The following is a 17771-nucleotide window of genomic DNA, read 5'->3' as shown; positions in this document are numbered from 1 at the left end:
GCGAAATTCATCTTTACCTTATACACATTTTTATTAATTTTTGTCATTAATCTTTTACAATTGATTTAACCTGATAACCAAGATTTCAAAAAAATGTTTAAGAAAAAAAAAAAAAAGGGTAGATAGTTCTATCGAACAATTGTTATCTCTGCCATGCGATCAACCCAACTAGTTGCATGTGATGTGACGATGATACTCCAAGCACGAGCCGAATTTGACCTAAAAAATTGGCTATAAAATGTGCCGCGAGACAGGGGAAAACACACTCTTTGTCATTTTCCAACCAACAAGGAAATCCTTAGGATTTGTAAATTGTATTTGTTTATTGTATATAATTAGTTTTTGTCAAGTACTGTTTAGGTTTAATTTTAAATAAAAAAATTTAAAATGTACGATGAACGGACATAATTCACAAATTCCTGGATTCTCACAAAGAGGATTCGACAAAGATCATGATTCATTTTCAAAATATGGTGCAGTTTACGACTATCCAGTTAGGATTTGAATCTCATCCGGATCTAAGTTGTGGAGATTCTCATATTCTAACTGTTTCGTATGATAAAAAATTATTTTAAATTTATTTATTTAAAATTAAACACAAAGATAAACTCGCAGTAAATATAAGAAAAGAATCTAGAAAGAATACTCATCCATCCCGTTAAAAGCCATTTATCGACACGCGTAGGTGACGTGTTACGTAGACGTGGCGACCAACTGCCAGTCAATTGCAACCTTCCTCAAATATAACCCTCCACCCTCCGCACTTTGTCGTAATTCTTATTGCTTCTCTCTCTACCTTCCCGCCGGTAACTTCAGCTCTAAGGTTCCGTTTCATCTTCTCTGGCCACCAAAAACATTCCTCTTTGCTTTAACTTTTTCGTTTGGGTATTTTGAAGTGAAGCTTCTGATTTCATCAGTTGTTTTTACTTTAATTTCTGCTTTGAAAAGAATCTGGGGTTCTTAATGTTTTAGTGGGTAGCTCTCAGATTTCAAAAAATTACATGGTTTGTTGTTGGTTTTGAGTTTGCCCTTCTGGGTTTTTGTTCCTTTTTAATGCTTGTCAGACTATTTCTTGAGCTTTTAGTTTTAGTGTTGGATTTGTCCTTTGATATGTTGACTCTAAATTGGTGATTCTTTTTAAAGGTTTTATGGGGAGGGGTTTAGATGGGGTGAGAGAGAGTAAAGTTTGAATTTTGCAAAAAGAAGAGAGAGAAAATTTGCTTTTGGCTTTTGGGTTTGAACAAGAAGAAGAAGAGATGGATGTAACAGAAGTCACAGTGATACACCATGTGGGGATTGTGTTAATGGTGATCTGGTTTCTCTCTCACTTCAATTGCTGCCACCCAGTTGCCTACTTCATCTCTCTCATTTATCTCTACCTGGTATGGAATCACTGCTCTTCCTTATTACTGCTTTTTTCTCTTGAATTCATTAATCTTTTTTTTGTTAAAGGGATTAAATTTATTTTAGGAAACTAATTAAAGCAAGAAAAGTAAATTATGAGCTCTTTCTCTTTATGCAAGGGATTAGAATCAAGCACAAAGTTGGCCTTTTTCATTGGTTCTTTCTGTCAATTATATGTAATGTGATTTGATAACTGGTATTGATTTGGATGTGCAATTTCAATACTTAATAAGCACTTTTGCTTCTGTTTTCGACAGGTTCATGAGCGGTATGTTATGAGATTGCGGAAGAAATTACAATTTGAGGAAAGAAAACAGGCTAATCAGAGAAGGGTAATTTTTAGTTTTCCCTTTTGTATGGTTGATTACTTTATCAGTGATTAGTACATTGAGTAAAAGAGTCTTTGTTGATCTTTATTATTGTTCAAGTGAGAAGCAATTAAAAGAAAGACGACCCGCCATAAGAAAGGTTCTTGAATATAAAGTCAAACTGAACTCTTTTGAATATCTATGCTTTGCACTTCTGTTGGGAAATTATCTTAGTTATTCAAAAATTAAATTTGGGTTTTCGAATTATGGTTGAATTAGTTTGGCAGTGCAATATCTCATGTCATTTTTCCCTTGCCTTGTCCGATACTTCAGGTACTTTCTGATTCTGAGACCGTGCGGTGGTTGAACCATGCAGTTGAAAAGATATGGCCTATATGTATGGAACAGATTGCTTCACAGAAAGTTCTCCTCCCTATCATACCTTGGTTTTTGGAGAAGTACAAACCGTGGACTGTTGTATGACTTTATCTTCTGATTTATTCATGTTCAATACTCTAGTTTTGATTGCTCCTATTAGTTTGGGTTGGTCACTTTAGTCTAAAGTGCTCTCTATTTTGTGGACTCGGATTTTTTATACTATTTTGATTGCCCCATAGTGTATTGTGATCACTTCAGCTGTTTGTATGTACAGTAAACTAGTTCTAATTATCTATATGGTTATACATATGCAGGGTAAAGCTATAGTACAGCATCTTTACTTGGGAAGAAACCCACCTATGTTCACAGAGATGAGAGTTCTTCGCCAATCTACTGATGATGACCACTTGGTATGAGTTAGTATTCTCCCGCATGTTGGACCAGTATTTTCGTGTGCTTTTCTTGGCTTTCGTTCTAGAATTCAGCCAACACGAAGTAATACATTGTAATAATGCAGGTTCTGGAGCTGGGGATGAATTTTCTGACAGCTGATGATATGCTTGGAATTCTAGCTGTGAAACTGAGGAAAAGACTAGGTTTTGGAATCTGGGCAAAGTTGCATATTACAGGCATGCATGTTGAAGGGAAGGTATGGATTTGCCTAACTTGTAATTCAGGAATCAGGATGGATCTTAAATCGGTTTAAAGTTAAGGAAGCTTGTAATTCAGGATGTAGATAGTATGTTAAACAAGATAGACATAGAAGCCTATGCAGTATAGTTTCATGTGGTGCCTCCATGAGAATTAACTTTGCGATTGATCTTTGCAACTTATTAGTTCTGATTTGTACCACTTTATGTATAATCTCTGCATTTAAACACTGATGTGATGGGAATGTTTCTTTTTAGCGTTGTTTGTGTTTCAATTCTGACATGTATGCCTTATTTGTTTTTCTTCTTTTTAGAACTAGCATTTGAGTTTTAGGTCTAATGGATTATCTCAGGCTAAAAAAGCTTATGACTTATGTTAGATGATCCATGTTACCTTATTGAGTTGGTTTGGTTAGTGTCGTTAACTAAGAATGGTTAACAGGATTGGCCTCTGCCCTTTGGTGGCATACTGAAAAACCTTTTTTTTTTTTTTAGGGGAAATGGCATGTGACAAAGCTGTGAATTTCTTTTTCTTTTGTAGGTCCTGATTGGGGTGAGGTTCCTTTGCAAGTGGCCTTTCCTAGGCCGTGTGCGGTTATGCTTCGTTGAGCCTCCGTATTTTCAAATGACTGTCAAGCCTATTTTCACTCATGGGCTTGATGTTACGGAACTCCCTGGGATTGATGGCTGGCTGGTAAGCTTTTATCATATTTTATGCAGATATATTCTTAAGTCTCCCCTTTCATCGGTCACTCACTCTGTCTTTGTGTTTACCGATCTCTGACTCTCTCCTTTGTTGATTCCGTTTCGCAGGATAAGCTTCTCTCTGTTGCCTTCGAGCAGACACTTGTTCAGGTAAACTATTTGGATTTTGACACTCCATATATAATTCTTGGCCATCCAATGGTTGTCTTGAATGCAAAGACATCATCAGTTCAGAGTCTAGACACCTCCTTGCACGTTACAATGGAGTCCTTTTTCATTAGGCCTAAAACCACTGGCCTAGATTTCCATTTGTATCTGTTGCAAATTTCAGATTTCAGAAAACTATTCGCGATAGTTCTCTCCTTCCGTACATGTTTCATTCCTTTCAAATAGTATATCAAGTTGATTAAATTCCACGTGATCTAGTAGACAAAAAAATAAGCTTGTTCGAATGACAAATGATGGGACTGTTGGATATTACACCTCATAGTCAGCAAGATGATCTGGAAATGTTATTAATCTATTATCTATATCTTTTTGCAGCCTAACATGCTGGTCGTTGACATGGAGAAATTTACTTCACCGGAACAGGGTAAGGGCCGCATAATGTATCTTTAGTATTTCACACGATTAACAGGATCTTCCTTTGGGAAGTATAAAACTTATGTTAATCAAATTTCATGTGGTGTGGAGGCATTTATTGCTAGATTCACATGCATTCAGTCCCCTTGTGATATAAGTTCCTCTCACTCATGCACTTTCTAAAATGTTTCAATTACTGTGTTCATGTGAATGACAGAAAGCTGGTTCTCTGTGGATGAGAAGGATCCTGTTGCTTATGTGAGAGTAGAAGTTATTGAAGCATCTGACATGAAAGCCTCCGATCTAAATGGTTAGTTATTTGTTTTCCAGTACAAGAAGGTTTTTTAACTAACACAAGAAAGATGTTTCTTTTTTGTATTTGATACAGATCTTTATTTTCAGGATTCGCTGACCCTTATGTGAAGGGTCATTTGGGTGTTTACCAATTCAAAACTAAGATACAAAAGAAAACGCTGACTCCAAAATGGCACGAGGAATTTAAGATCCCCATTATCACCTGGGATTCACCAAATGTGCTAGCTGTTGAAGTTCAGGACAAGGACATATTTGTTGATGACACCCTTGGGTTTGTTTCTGAACTTCCTTAATATATTATGTTCCGTAGCATGCCTGAGTCTTCAAATATTTGCAAATAATATTGCTATAGTAACTATTAGATTTAAGGATTACCGACGTAGAGATTAAATGATCACAATCACAAATTAAATGAGTTTGGAAGCCATTTACCTTCTTGTGCTTTGATTTTCTATTAAATTATCCTGTAGGTGCTGTTGTATCTGTACAATTAACTGACACTTCTTCTATATCCAGAGACTGTTCCATTAACATTGGCGATCTTAGGAATGGCGGGAGGCATGACATGTGGTTGCCTCTTCAGAAGGCTGGGAGGCTGCATCTTGCAGTAACCGTACTTGACGAAAATGGGAAGGTAACTTTTTCTTTCTTCTCAACTAGTTCTATTGATAATGTCCATTAGGAAATCAAAGTCAAGAGATCGATCGTTCTAGTTGCTGCATAAATTAGAATGCAATGCTTCCACAGGATGCTCAAGTGTGCATGGCGCTCCGCTCCTTTGAAAAAGTATCTTCACAATTTGAGAATCTCAATGAATCATCTAATTGTTTTAGTTTCTGTTTTCCCTCTGTCTCTGTCTATTTTCATAATCGAAACAAATTAGAATTCTCAATTCTCTACGACATCTAAGTGATAAGATTTTTTCAGGAACAGAAAAATCTTCAGGGGCTTGACTTGAACCGCTTTCATACAAAGGGAGATGAGTCAGAAGACTGTCCAGATGTTCAGGAAAAGCCAGATGTGGAAGAACGAAGAAATTCCTTTGCCTGTGACACTGGTAATAAAGGTTCCTTCTCATCTATATCGCCGGGGAAATCTCCTAAGGTAGCAGATCATTTTGAGCCGATTGATATTGATGGGCAGAAAGAGACTGGTATATGGGTCCATCACCCAGGAAATGAAGTTTCACAAACTTGGGAGGCCAGAAAAGGAAAGGGTCGACGACTTAATACCCAAATTCAAGGGGAGCCTAATGGTAGTGGCATTGGATCCCAAGTTAATGATACCAGCAGCACTGATGAGAATCCTGAAGATAAACGGCGAATGGCATCAGTTCGCAAGGGTCTGCATAAGATCGGTTCGGTGTTCCATAGGAATTCCAAGGAGGATAATTCATGCACCTTTAAAGAGCCACTCGAAACCCCACGCGTGAATCTAAGGGCAGTTAATGAAAATAATATTGGTGTGAAATTTGTTGTGGAAGACGGCCTTTGTAGCTCTCCTTCTGGCAAGGCAAATTCAAAAGGAGGGGCTTTAAGTTCTGGAGAGAGTGGTTCAGATAGCCCTGGAAAGGGCAATGTTAAAGACATGGCAAAGAGTCTCTACAAAAGTGCTGAAAGGTCGGTAAAGCGTGCACTTTCACGGAAAGGTTCTAGAAAGCCCCAAGCTGATCCCCGCGCAGTGAGTGAAAAAGAAATTTTAGCAGATTCGACCTCTTCTGATGACGATGTTTCTCTTCCGTCCCCATTTGTTGAAATGATACCAGTTCCCTCCAAGGCTATACCTTGCAGCTCCGATATTGATTCAGGTGTAACAGAGGAGCCCGTGGTTCAGCCGGTACCTGACACTGCAGTGGATGCTGAAGTCCCAGCGAAGAAGGTTGAACTTGGAGAACTCGAAAAAGTGGATGAGGAGCTGGACAGCCCTGGAAGAAGTGGCGATGCATTGTGCGAGCAGTCAAGAGTTGAAGCTAGCTGATTCAGATTTGAATGTGAAAGCATGTGAAATTAGTGCATGGACTGCTATAAAAGAGAGCTCATATTGTTCCTCTTGTGGCTGGATTAGCAGATTCATTTGAAGGTTCGAGGTCCGGTGTGCATGTCCAGGCCGCATAATTGATGTTCTTGTAAAACACTCGGCCGAACAAACGCGTTGATACTGTGTTTTCACCTTGAAAAAAAAAAAAAAAAACAGTTCTACACTGAACTTGAGGAATTCTGATGCACCTATAGGTTTGTCTTACATGTTAAATTTATGTAGCGCTTTGGAAGGCGAATGAAGGATCTGTTTTAAGATTTCTTCTTTTTGTAGTTATGTTGCAAATATGTGAGTTGTTTTGAGAAAAGTTTTGTAATTTGACCTTTAGTTTAATACATTGCTACAAATTTTTAGTTATAGAAAGACCATGGGCTGCTTGGGAGCTCAAGTCCAAGCTCGCTAATTTGTCTGGCCGAAACAATGACAACACGACATGGACATAAATGGGTAAATCCGAAAATGACCCATTGCAGCCCTATGTATTAGAAATGAAATCTTTCTAAGGTTCTCAATTTGAAAAGTAAATCCGAGAATGACGTTAATTTAGAAAGTAATCTAGAAATGATCTAGATGTTGTAAAAGTTGTGGAATGAATGCCTACGTGTTTTAAGCCAAAAAACGAAAAGTGAGGAAAACTTAAGAATAGTAGCATTGTTGTTGTATTATGTTTTTCAAAAGACACTTATTTCACTTTTTTGGTTCTTTACGGATATGACTCTATATAAGGAGTATTTTGTGCATGATCACAACACGCAACATAAAAGGAAAGAAGTGAAAGCAATAAGATCAATATCCCTTCCTTCCCTTCTTTACCTGCAATCCTTTTATGTTATAATGACGAAAATAAACAATGTGATACATTACACCCGCTTCCCTCCTGTCTCTCGCAAAGGTTTATTTCTCTAACGTTTGCCATTTATAACACTAGACATTTAATTACTGAAATTTGAAATCGTATTTTTATGTCACTTTCTCAATTCCAAAAATGATGTTAATTTGGAAAGTATATTTAGATTTGACCTTATGACATTTAATTTTTGAAATTTGGATTCGTATTTATGCAGACTAGTCACAATTATGCAAACTCACTAGCTCCGAGCATCGAATCCGAAACCTCCCATGTCTACGCCTTTATCATTAGGTCACTTGCTCTGGTTCTCAATTTTCTTTTCTTTGGAAACAAAAAACCCACTATCCCAGTGAACGACACTCATCATCTTGCACTACAACGAGCCTTGCACATGAACCTCACACGGTGGCAAAGCTGTCTTACTTGATCATCATCCGTCTAACAAACATATCTTTAGACCCGAACCACCAGAAAACAACGATTACACTCACATGCTCCTGGGGGGCTTGAATGACGGATAATAATCGCTCAACTCTGCCAACAACTCAACGAGCTAGCTGTTGAGGCCAATCACTTCAAAACAAAGGGACGGGAACATGTTTAACTCTATGCCAGGTTTTTTTTTTTTTTTTTTTTTTTGGGTGTGTGTACTAGGATCAAAACCAGTGCGGTTCGGTGGGTAAAAATTTAATGTGTGTTGTTTTACTCCAGGGGTGAATGATGTGGGTTTGTGGAAGAAAGTTGGAATACTGACTAAAATTTATGTTGGAATTGGAATTGGTCCACCAAAGATGGTGATTGAACTGTTTTCCTTAGTTATATGGTATTCCAAGTGTTTAATGTACCAGATATGTTGATTAATTGTCGATTTACCTTCTAAACTTCCACTTAGCTTTCGGTTTCTCCCTGAACTTTTCTATTAGAAAATTAAGGAATCAAAACTAATTTTTTTAGCCAATTTGCCCCCTACCGTTAGTTTTTCATATATTTCATTCATATTTCTGTTAAGTGAGACCATGTGCAAAGCTCCAGAATTTCACTAAATGGATGTCAAAAATGGACTCAGGACGTCGAAATTAATCTAGGAGGATTTCCGAGAAAATTCGTAAAAGTCAACTAACGGTCAACAAAATGACACAACACTTGGCTAACATTTGTTTTAATGTTTGCTTGACAGAGACGGAGTTAGTGAAGACCAATTTTGTCAAGTTCTGCTGCATGAAATGGACGCTATAAGAAAGGTATGCTAACTATTAGAATGCTAGAATTATTTTTTTAGGATAAGCAAATTTTTTAATACATTCGTTACTACTTTACTAGGCTTGTCAATCGCTGCAAGAGGATATCTGCCACCTCTTACTTTTGTTGTGGCACAGATTGGTAAGAGTGGCAATTTTCAACCAGTTACAAATTTTAGATGCATTGAGATAATAGTAAATTTGATGCTTTTCCATTTTGCTCTTTAACTATCTTTACCATTGTTGCTGACACCCAATTTTGTCATCCGAGGGAGTTCAACTCTTATCTCAACAACCATGCTAGCATTAAGGTATTATTTGTGTTGTTGATTTATACATGCCAATTTCGTTTTTGTGGTAGTTTGTGCTGATTTAGGGCTTTCAATTCTTGATATTATTTTTCTCATAAGAGAGGCAAATATATATACTACATACTTGATTTACAAGGTAAGAATATGCAATAATATTTACCCTAATTCTACAGACTCAAACGGGTAACAAATCCCCCTATTACACACAAAAGTCAACTTACTCCAATCGTTTGCCCTCTTCTGAGCATGTATCCGTGCTCTCTTCGCTGCTAAATATGAAATCTAAGTTATGCTATAGTTTGAATTGCTATCTTCTATTCGTGTAGTGAACTAACATGCCTACGCACCACCATGTCATGTATGATGAAAACAAATTCTCCCCTGATTGCTTGCAAGTGGGAACAAACAACATATGCTACAAGTAAGCATTTAATAATTTCAACTCGTCTCTCTAGCTTTTGCACTTATGCGATGAACTTTGAAGATAACGGTTTGTTTGCCGACTTTCTAATTGTATGTCATATAATTTTTCAGTTATAAGGGAACCACCCTTATTCTTATCATAAGGCCTAATTATATCATGATTGGGGCGGATTCTCGATTCAACACTAACAGTGGGACCCTCTTAATATCTTCAAAGATGTGTATTTTGAGCGAACATTCGAGCAACAGAGCTTCTATATGTGGGAACAAATATGAAGCTAGAAGGTTAGTTGATCATGCGAGCCCGAATACATGCATAGGTAGGAAAACACCCCATAAGGGTATAATTAAAGCATGCAATCGATTCAACAAGGAGAAAATATGTATGGAAGGCTTCTCCATGCTTCCTTGCACAAGCACAAAGGCATCTATGATCAACTGTAAGGTGCAGGCAAATCATGTAGACAAGTGCCCGAAAACATATGGATGTTGTGAACGAATTGTCAGTTATCGTGGTGTTGCACACTTGGATTTAGGCATATATGCCATAGGAACTGGACAACGCTTTGCAATTCATTAGTTGGCTCGTAGCTTATCGCATGACAAAGATAATATCTATTATCATAATTATCTTAGTATGTCAGAGATAATAGGGTCATATAATAAACCAGTTGAAGAAAAGACAGCCGAAGAAAGTGTACTCGAGACACTTTTCATGACATCTTTTAGAGATCCGAGTACAGGTCCCCCTTTTAAGGCCCATATGAATACTAAGGAAGGGCTAGTAAGAAGAGTCATATGCACCTTTACTGAAGCTTGCATCAGATTTGAGCACATTGCTACACAGATGCTTTATGACACAGATTTGAACACAAGGTTCTTGTCATCAAGCATCTGTGTAGCAATGTGCTCAAATCTGATGCAAGCTTCAGTAAAGGTGCATAGGACTCTTCTTACTAGCCCTTCCTTAGTAATCATATGGGTCTCAAAAGGGGGACCTGTACTCGGATCTCTTAAAGATGCCATGAAAAGCACCTCGAGTACACTTTCTTCGGCTGTCTTTTCTTCAACTGGTTTATTGTACGACCCTACTATCTCTAACATACTGAGATAATTATGATAATAGATATTATCTTTGACATGCGATAAGCTATGAGCCAACTGATGAATTGCAAAGCGTTGTCCAGTTCCTATGGCATATATGCCTAAATCCAAGTGTGCAACACCACGATGACTAACAATTCGTTCACAACATCCATATGTTTTTGGACACTTATCTACATGAATTGCCTGCACCCTATAGTTGATCATAGATGCCTTTGTGCCTGTGCAAGCAAGCATGGAGAAGCCTTCCATACATATTTTCTCCTTTTGAATCGATTGCATGCTTTAATTATACCCTTTATGGGTTGTTTTCCTACCTATGCATGTATTCGGGCCCCCATGATCAACTAACCTTCTAGCTTCATATATGTTCCCACATATAAAAGCTCTGTTGCCCGAATGTTCGTTCAAAATACACATGTTTGAAGATATTAAGAGGGTCCCACTGTTAGTGCTGAATCGAGAATCCGCCCCCATCATGATATAATTAGGCCTTATGATAAGAATAAGGGTGGTTCCCTTATAATTGAAAAATTATATGACATACGATTAGAAAGTCGGCAAAAAAACCGTTATCTTCAAAGTTCCTCGCATAAGTGCAAAAGCTAGAGAGACGAGTTGAAATTATTAAATGCTTACTTGTAGCATATGTTGTTTGTTCCCACTTGCAAGCAATCAGGGGAGAATTTGTTTTCATCATACATGACATGGTGGTGCGTAGGCATGTTAGTTCACTACACGAATAGAAGATAGCAATTCAAACTATAGCATAACTTAGATTTCATATTTAGCAGCGAAGAGAGCACGGATACATGCTCAGAAGAGGGCAAACGATTGGAGTAAGTTAACTTTTGTGTGTAATAGGGGGATTTGTTACCCGTTTTAGTCTGTAGAATTAGGGTAAATATTATTGCATATTCTTACCTTGTAAATCAAGTATGTAGTATATATATTTGCCTCCCTTTATGAGAAAAATAATATCAAGAATTGAAGGGCCAAATAAGCCCTAAATCATCACAAACTACCGCAAAAACGAAATTGGCATGTATAAATCAACAACACAAGTAATACCTGAATGCTAGCATGGCTGTTGAGATAAAAGTTGAACTCCCTCGTATGACAAAACTGGGTGTCAGCAAGAGTGGTAAAGATAGTTAAAGAGCAAAATGGAAAAAGATCAATTTTACAATTACTCAATGCACAAAATGGAAAAGCTTCAAATTTACTATTATCTCAATGCATCTAAAATTTGTAACTGGTTGAAAATTGCCACTCTTACCAGTCTGTGCCACAACAAAAATAAGAGGTGGCAGATATCCGTCCTGCAGAGATTGACAAGCCTGGTAAAGTAGTAACAAATGTATTAAAAAATTTGCTTATCCTAAAAAAATAATTCTAGCATTCTAATAGTTAGTGTACCTATCTTATAGCATCCATTTCATGCAGCAGAACTTGACAAAATTGGTCTTCACTAACTCCGTCTCTGTCAAGCAAACATCAAAACAAATGTTAGTAGAGTGTTGTGTCATTTTGCTTGACCACAAAAAAAACAATTCTTACATGTACAAGATAATTCTCTCTGGTTTACGGCCAGTTTCTTGTCGAAATGCTCTGAAATGCTCCCTACCATAATCAAAATAATCATGCTAAGAAAACGTACTCACAACTATCTTGAAGGAAAAAAAAATAAGAAACAATTGTTGGCCCAATTACCTGATCATTCCTCCTCCAACAAGACCATTGTTAGGGTCCTGGTTTACACTATAAAGATCTTGGATTATCTGTGGCCAATCTATTGACGCCACCACCTGTTGGAATAAATTAACATGTTAACACGTTGTGAATTTTAATTAAAAACAAATCAAAATAGACAACTGAACTTACAGCTGCAATTGACAGACTGCTGTTGAGGATGGATAACATCCACAGCAAAGATGATTGTGGGGATGTCACTAACTAGAGGAATCCTTCTTCGAATGGCAACAGTGTTCCTTCCACCAAACTACAACAGTTTCAAATGTTGTGTCAATATTTCAATGCTCATGGAAGATAATAAGTAACTGAAGGACAAATGGACAATACATAAAAAACGAACCTTCACATTTATCTCGAGCGACAAATTTTCTAAATATTGTTTGCTGAGCCTTGATGCTGCTATAGGCTGATAGCACTGAGATACGACTCCTAACTCACTTTCCCAGAATCGTTTTATCATCTTTTCTGCAAGGAATCAATATGACAGATTTTAAGCTTGAATATCTTGAAAATTTGAAATACAAGACACCTTTTGTTCATAGATTTACTGCTCACCATATGATCCAGTGACATCAGGCAAAATGATAATTAACAACTGAAGATGCTCCCTTCTGTCCAACTTCTTCAAGTTGCTTGCTAGACATCTTATGGATATCTCCGAGCACCCTCTCTATTTTCCCAGGATGAGCTGATTGATGCGGAAGTAAAGGTTGCGGATGGAAATACTAGGAAGAAAACAATTTGGTTATGAAATCAACAAAAAAACAATTCAAGGCAGAAAGAGGAGGAAGTTAAGGATTAGATTTATACCACTCCCTTGCTGTTCCACAGACTGACCAAATCCTCACAGAATCGGAAGTTAAAACTTTGGTCCAATAGGGAAAAATCAACATATGCCCAGAAATCCACTCAAACACCGTTAAACATTTTCTACAGAACCGGCATATATTAAAACTAATCAGAAATCAAAATTCCGATATGAATAATTTTTCAATTTTCATGCTGCACCACATATCACAAAAGCAGTAAAAGACAGTATCTTATAATGTTTACAAATCCATTATTCATATGTACAAGTGAAAGTGCTGTCTGCAAAGCCACTTAAATTGCAAAAACTTTGTTAAACTACCCTCAAACCCCTTCAGTTGCATAAATCATGGGTAACTGCCCTCAAAGTGCATTAAAGATTTCACACGTATGAACTGGAGTTCAACATACACACAGATCCGTCAAAACACATTAAAAACCAATACCACACTTTGTTGATCATGTTCCATTGCCCCATTAGTGGATTTTCAGACTTCTCACGACCACTGTGATGGTATTTCAGCTGTTGTCATCAATTCAAACACCAGCAAAGGGAAAAAGATAAATAAAAAAACACTTGCACTATTCAAACAAAATTGGAAACAAATAATTACCAAAGGCGGCCACAGAACACGAGCATTAACTAAAGTCATATCTTCTCTTATATTCATTCCAAATTCCCGTTGGATAAGCTCATCTTTATTGTGACCATTGTGTTTAACCATATGTACAGATACAGAAACAAGATGAAAACCATCTAGATTAGGAAAAGATTCCTATTGATTGAAAAGATAAAATCACAGCCAGACCTGATATATGCTTCGCTCCCTATCTCCAGGGCTTTGAGAAGTTGCTCTCAGAAGGGCTGTTGCTTGTCTCTCATTCAGCCTTGAGTACCGCTTCCCAGAACCAATGGTGCAAAGCTGCCAAACAGATAAATAAGTAGATTATATCCTAAATACTGCTACCGTTCATAGAATAGAATCACTTTGGAAAATAAATTGGTCGAGAAAGGTACCTCCATTGGCAAATAAGCAGGTTTTGAATCCCTTCCAGATTGAAGTGCAGGCATTGCCACATCCCTTAGCCCAATACTGTACCTCTCATGAGTGAACCTAAAATGCAGAGATGGATAATAAGTTATGAATCAACGAGGGAGAGAATTTTCCATGTTCTGTTACCATGGAATACAATCATAACTCAATTTGATTTTTTTTTCTTTTCCAGCAAATCAAGTACCACAACAATCCATATACATACAAACAATACATTAGCATAAACGTAAAGATTACAAGACTCACTTCAACTTGCTTTGTGGTTCAACTGACACCCCAGTGATTTCATAACCGGTATGCTCTTCATAAGAAAGCGGTACCTCGACCCCCTTTAAGGGCTTTTTCTCCTGTAAGTAACAGAATTTCAATCAGCTTTGCTTAAATAAAATATTTTTAAGTAACTATTTGTGGACAAACATAAGTAAATACACAGAACTCTGAATATATTAGTCAATTCAAAATAAAAGCAAATGATTACATGCTAAAACTAAATGCATCTTCAAAACCCAGTGAACATAAATACTAGCAAGCAAATCTGCATAAATATAACCTATAACTTGTATAAATAGCTTGAACTTTGTTGTTGGGACAAGTAGAAATTAAGTACAAACTATCAACTCAACAGAATCACATTGTATTTTGATTATATAGCTTTACTTTTAGATAAGTTAACTATCAAAACTGCATGCCACAAATTGAAACGAAAATGGCGAATACCTTCAAATGATTACGATCAGGCAAAGGCCTTGACAGTTGTCTGTCGCTCAAAAGTTTTTTGACAAACTCAGTTACCATAATAGGCTCATAAATTGCTCTGGCCGATACATCTGCAAATATATGAATAGAAAGAGTTAGGTCACAACACTTTTGTTACTTAACTTTGTATGGTTACCAAAACAGGGAAAATTATACCTATATTGAGCGAAAGCCCAAACTGACTCTGGGAAAACCCTCTCCAGTATTCCTGACCTTCACCAAGATCACCACCTTTCTGCCCAAGCTCAGTGGCGAAAGACGAATACCTGTGATAGAAATGACAATGCTCAAACTGTCACTAGTAAGGAAACAACACGTACAAGGCCAAAGTAAAACCTATGTTTTTCTAACAAACGCAGACTTTACTTTTCCGGAGGTGCGGCCCTCAGAGCAACATCCAGCACTTGAGTTTCCTCCTGGGGCGACTCATGCTGCTGGCTTTGCAGGAACTGTTGGAGCTGATAGAGGTCGGGTTTGCTAGACAATTTTAGAGTGACCTTGAATTCTCTGTTCCTCCTGCAAGACAACATTCAGAAAACCACAACAATTAAAAAAACATAAAAAAATAAAAAAAAGACATACAAAAATGAAAACGGGACACAAATAACTCTCATACAAATGCTCCTTTTGGAACCAGCAGCAGCAGCAGAGGAATCCTCATGGCCATCTTTCTCGGCCAACTTGACCACAAACTCTTTGGAGGCAAATGGTAAGGGCCCTGCTGTATAAATACTTTTCATGCCATCATAAGCTGGGATTCTGTTGCCTAGGCGAGACTCCTTGTAAAGTTTTACGAGCTGATCAATGACATCCCTGTTGATCTTTTCCGATGCAACTTCAGGGGTAATTGACACCTACAGCCACCAAGTGAAATTGTAAAACACCACACAACAGATAACGAAAAAACAAGAACAATACCAACGGTTTACCAAGAAAACCGAGACTCAGAAAATGCCGAAAGAATGACGTTCTTCCCAGAAAACATTTCTGTGTCAAAAGTACTGAATATATATATATATATATATATATATATATATATGTAGCAAAAGCAAACCAAGACCTATTTCACCGAAACTTTCATCAATAGGTTTCTGCTTGGTACTCAGAAACTTGTTTTAACGTGTTCTGAGAAACATCAAAAGTTTTTTCCCAACCCCAACACCTTGTAGATGAACATATTCCTGGTTCAGATTTACAAAAACGGTAGAGAAATGGATTTTGGGAAACATCAATTAATAGTTGTTCGCTCTTCATCATCGTTTGGAATCAGAAAGGGGTTTTGAGAACCTCAAATGATTTTTGGGTCCCAAAACGCCATGAGCGACTACAGTTTCCAAAAACAGAAGAATAAAAACTAAAAAGAAAAGGCAAAAGCAAAATTCAGAAAATAAAATAAAATTTTAAATTTAAATTTGGAAAGGGAAACCTGAAGAGTCCGAATGCAGATGAACATATAAACACAGAAAAATAAGAACGAATGGGAACACTGCAGAAAGAACGAAAGGGAGGCTTACATCGTACTGGTAACGGAGACCTCTCGCCGCAACCCTCGCCCGGAAATGATCCTCGTAGCAGGCCGTTCCGAAACCAGCCCTCAGAGCATACAGAATGACCTCCGACGACGACGGTGGCGGAGCTGTCAACGTCAGTTTCTGCTCCATCCCACGGATGAGCAGTAGTGGAGACTCAGCAGGCGGAGGCGCCGAGATGGTGGCCGCCTGAGCTAGCGCTGGTCGGCGAGGACCGGGTATTTGAGGTTTTAGGGGGAGGGGAGAGAGAGTTTAGAGAGAGAGAGAGAGAGAGAGGGAGGGAGAGGGTGGGTGGGTTTGCATGCCATTTATGGCAATAGGTGTTTTGTTTTTGGACAACATGGCAAAAGGCAGCTGAGGAAAGCAGAAGGGTTTTACAGTTTTATGTAGCAAGTATAATGACTAATATGCCCTTGCTTTGTTATCCAGACCACCATTGACAACAGGGCATTGATACGGGATTATGCTCAACAACAGTTATTTGGGGACGTGGATTAAGCAGTTAAGTGATAGTTGAAAAAAAAATTGGAGGGGCATAAAGGAAATTTTGGTTTAAGGAGGAGTTAGAATTGTTTGCAATGGTTTGCTGGGATATTTGGAATGATAGAAATGACATCACTAATCCTAATATATTATAGTTCATATGGTTGTGTTCATTTTGGTTCTGAACAAATTCCGGTTTCATGAGAGCTTTAGAGAATTTAGTCATCTCATTCTCATAGAAGCGACCCACTTCTAACCTCACATAGGTGACCACTGATTAAGAATAATATGCTCTATTCCTCTTATTTATTGTAAGATGTCATTGTCATTAACTATAAATGTACACCCTAAAACTTCTGCAGACAACACGCTTCTTCCACCATAGGAATGAGGTATATGTAGTGTGTTAATTTCCTTGAATCATGCCCAACTAGTTTGCCTATTGAACTTATATCGACCATGGGATCTCCAATCAACTAAGTTAGGTTTTCGCTCGGTTGATTCATTAGTTATATTGGTTGTAGCCTCATTCCCCTCGATGATCAACTTAATCTCTAGTCTGATCTTTAATAATTGGATCCATTACTAGATTGACTATTTTAAATGGTGTGCACAATCCATGTTATGAAACTATATTTCATACGAGAGTAGTTGTTTTTCAATGTTAAGTCTTCAAAACATAAGTTAGGACTTATTCAATAATTTGCGAACACTTGGAAGTAAACTTCCCCCACATTTAGGTATTTATAAGAAGGTCTCTAACCTCTACATACCTTAAAAAGTCATTCATTGTAGGAGATATTGGCGCTCACAATTTAGTGTCTAGTCTTTTCATTTCCAAAACCCCCCAAACCACCCCCCCCCCCCCCCCCCCCCCCCCCCCCCCCCCCCCCCCACAAACACTTTTCTCGTATATCGTCATTTCATTCAACATGGGTCTTGGCGCTCACAATCCAATCATCACCTTCCCAAAAGAATGATATCTCATCTGAAATGAGTTCACACACTAAGATTTGACTAAGGACGACGCTTCTTTTGTTGCCAGAACTCGAAGTCCATTGCCATCAACAAGGCTAAATCA

The 17771-nt window shown here is 37.7% G+C and overlaps 2 protein-coding genes across 4 annotated transcripts; one reads left to right on the top strand and one right to left on the bottom strand.

Annotated features, from left to right (window-relative positions):
* Positions 1–692: 692 nt before the first annotated feature.
* On the top strand, positions 693–6742 carry LOC137715126 (C2 domain-containing protein At1g53590). Of its 3 annotated transcripts, XM_068454354.2 has the most exons (13): positions 693–823; positions 1144–1382; positions 1662–1736; positions 2046–2189; positions 2405–2500; positions 2608–2739; positions 3282–3434; positions 3554–3595; positions 3989–4037; positions 4245–4337; positions 4430–4613; positions 4859–4976; positions 5270–6742. In XM_068454354.2, exons 2-13 carry the CDS (start codon positions 1257–1259, stop codon positions 6317–6319), a joined length of 2262 nt encoding a protein of 753 aa, XP_068310455.2. In that variant the 5' UTR covers positions 693–823; positions 1144–1256; the 3' UTR covers positions 6320–6742. The 3 variants fall into 3 exon arrangements, with proteins under 3 accessions (XP_068310455.2, XP_068310454.2, XP_068310456.2); XM_068454353.2 differs by having other exon boundaries at positions 730–1382; XM_068454355.2 differs by having other exon boundaries at positions 773–1382; positions 5276–6742.
* Positions 6743–8277: 1535 nt separating this feature from the next.
* Positions 8278–16333, bottom strand: LOC137714618 (protein argonaute 5). The gene is given in 20 exon segments (XM_088690195.1): positions 8278–11039; positions 11377–11645; positions 11725–11788; positions 11866–11928; positions 12019–12113; positions 12190–12214; positions 12216–12307; positions 12401–12525; positions 12616–12665; positions 12667–12785; positions 12871–12969; positions 13256–13390; positions 13482–13592; positions 13677–13790; positions 13886–13982; positions 14169–14269; positions 14640–14749; positions 14835–14944; positions 15045–15194; positions 16193–16333. Coding segments are annotated over 19 exon segments (1809 nt in total). The 5' UTR covers positions 16195–16333; the 3' UTR covers positions 8278–11039; positions 11377–11498.
* Positions 16334–17771: the final 1438 nt, after the last annotated feature.

This window comes from Pyrus communis, chromosome 3 (genome assembly GCF_041283825.1).
Source record: "Pyrus communis isolate YQ-2024b chromosome 3, ASM4128382v1, whole genome shotgun sequence".
Taxonomy (NCBI): Eukaryota; Viridiplantae; Streptophyta; class Magnoliopsida; order Rosales; family Rosaceae; genus Pyrus; species Pyrus communis.
Note: the sequence above shows the minus strand (reverse complement) of the source record. Positions and strands in the feature narration are given on the sequence as shown.

What these genes read in the sequence shown, in the direction of transcription:
- LOC137715126 (XM_068454354.2), top strand. Translation starts at nt 1,257, where the DNA reads ATGGATGTAACAGAAGTCACAGTGATACACCATGTGGGGATTGTGTTA. An exon ending in CTCTCATTTATCTCTACCTG is followed by an intron (nt 1,383 to 1,661) that starts GTATGGAATCAC and finishes TGTTTTCGACAG; the next exon opens with GTTCATGAGCGGTATGTTAT. An exon ending in AACAGGCTAATCAGAGAAGG is followed by an intron (nt 1,737 to 2,045) that starts GTAATTTTTAGT and finishes CCGATACTTCAG; the next exon opens with GTACTTTCTGATTCTGAGAC.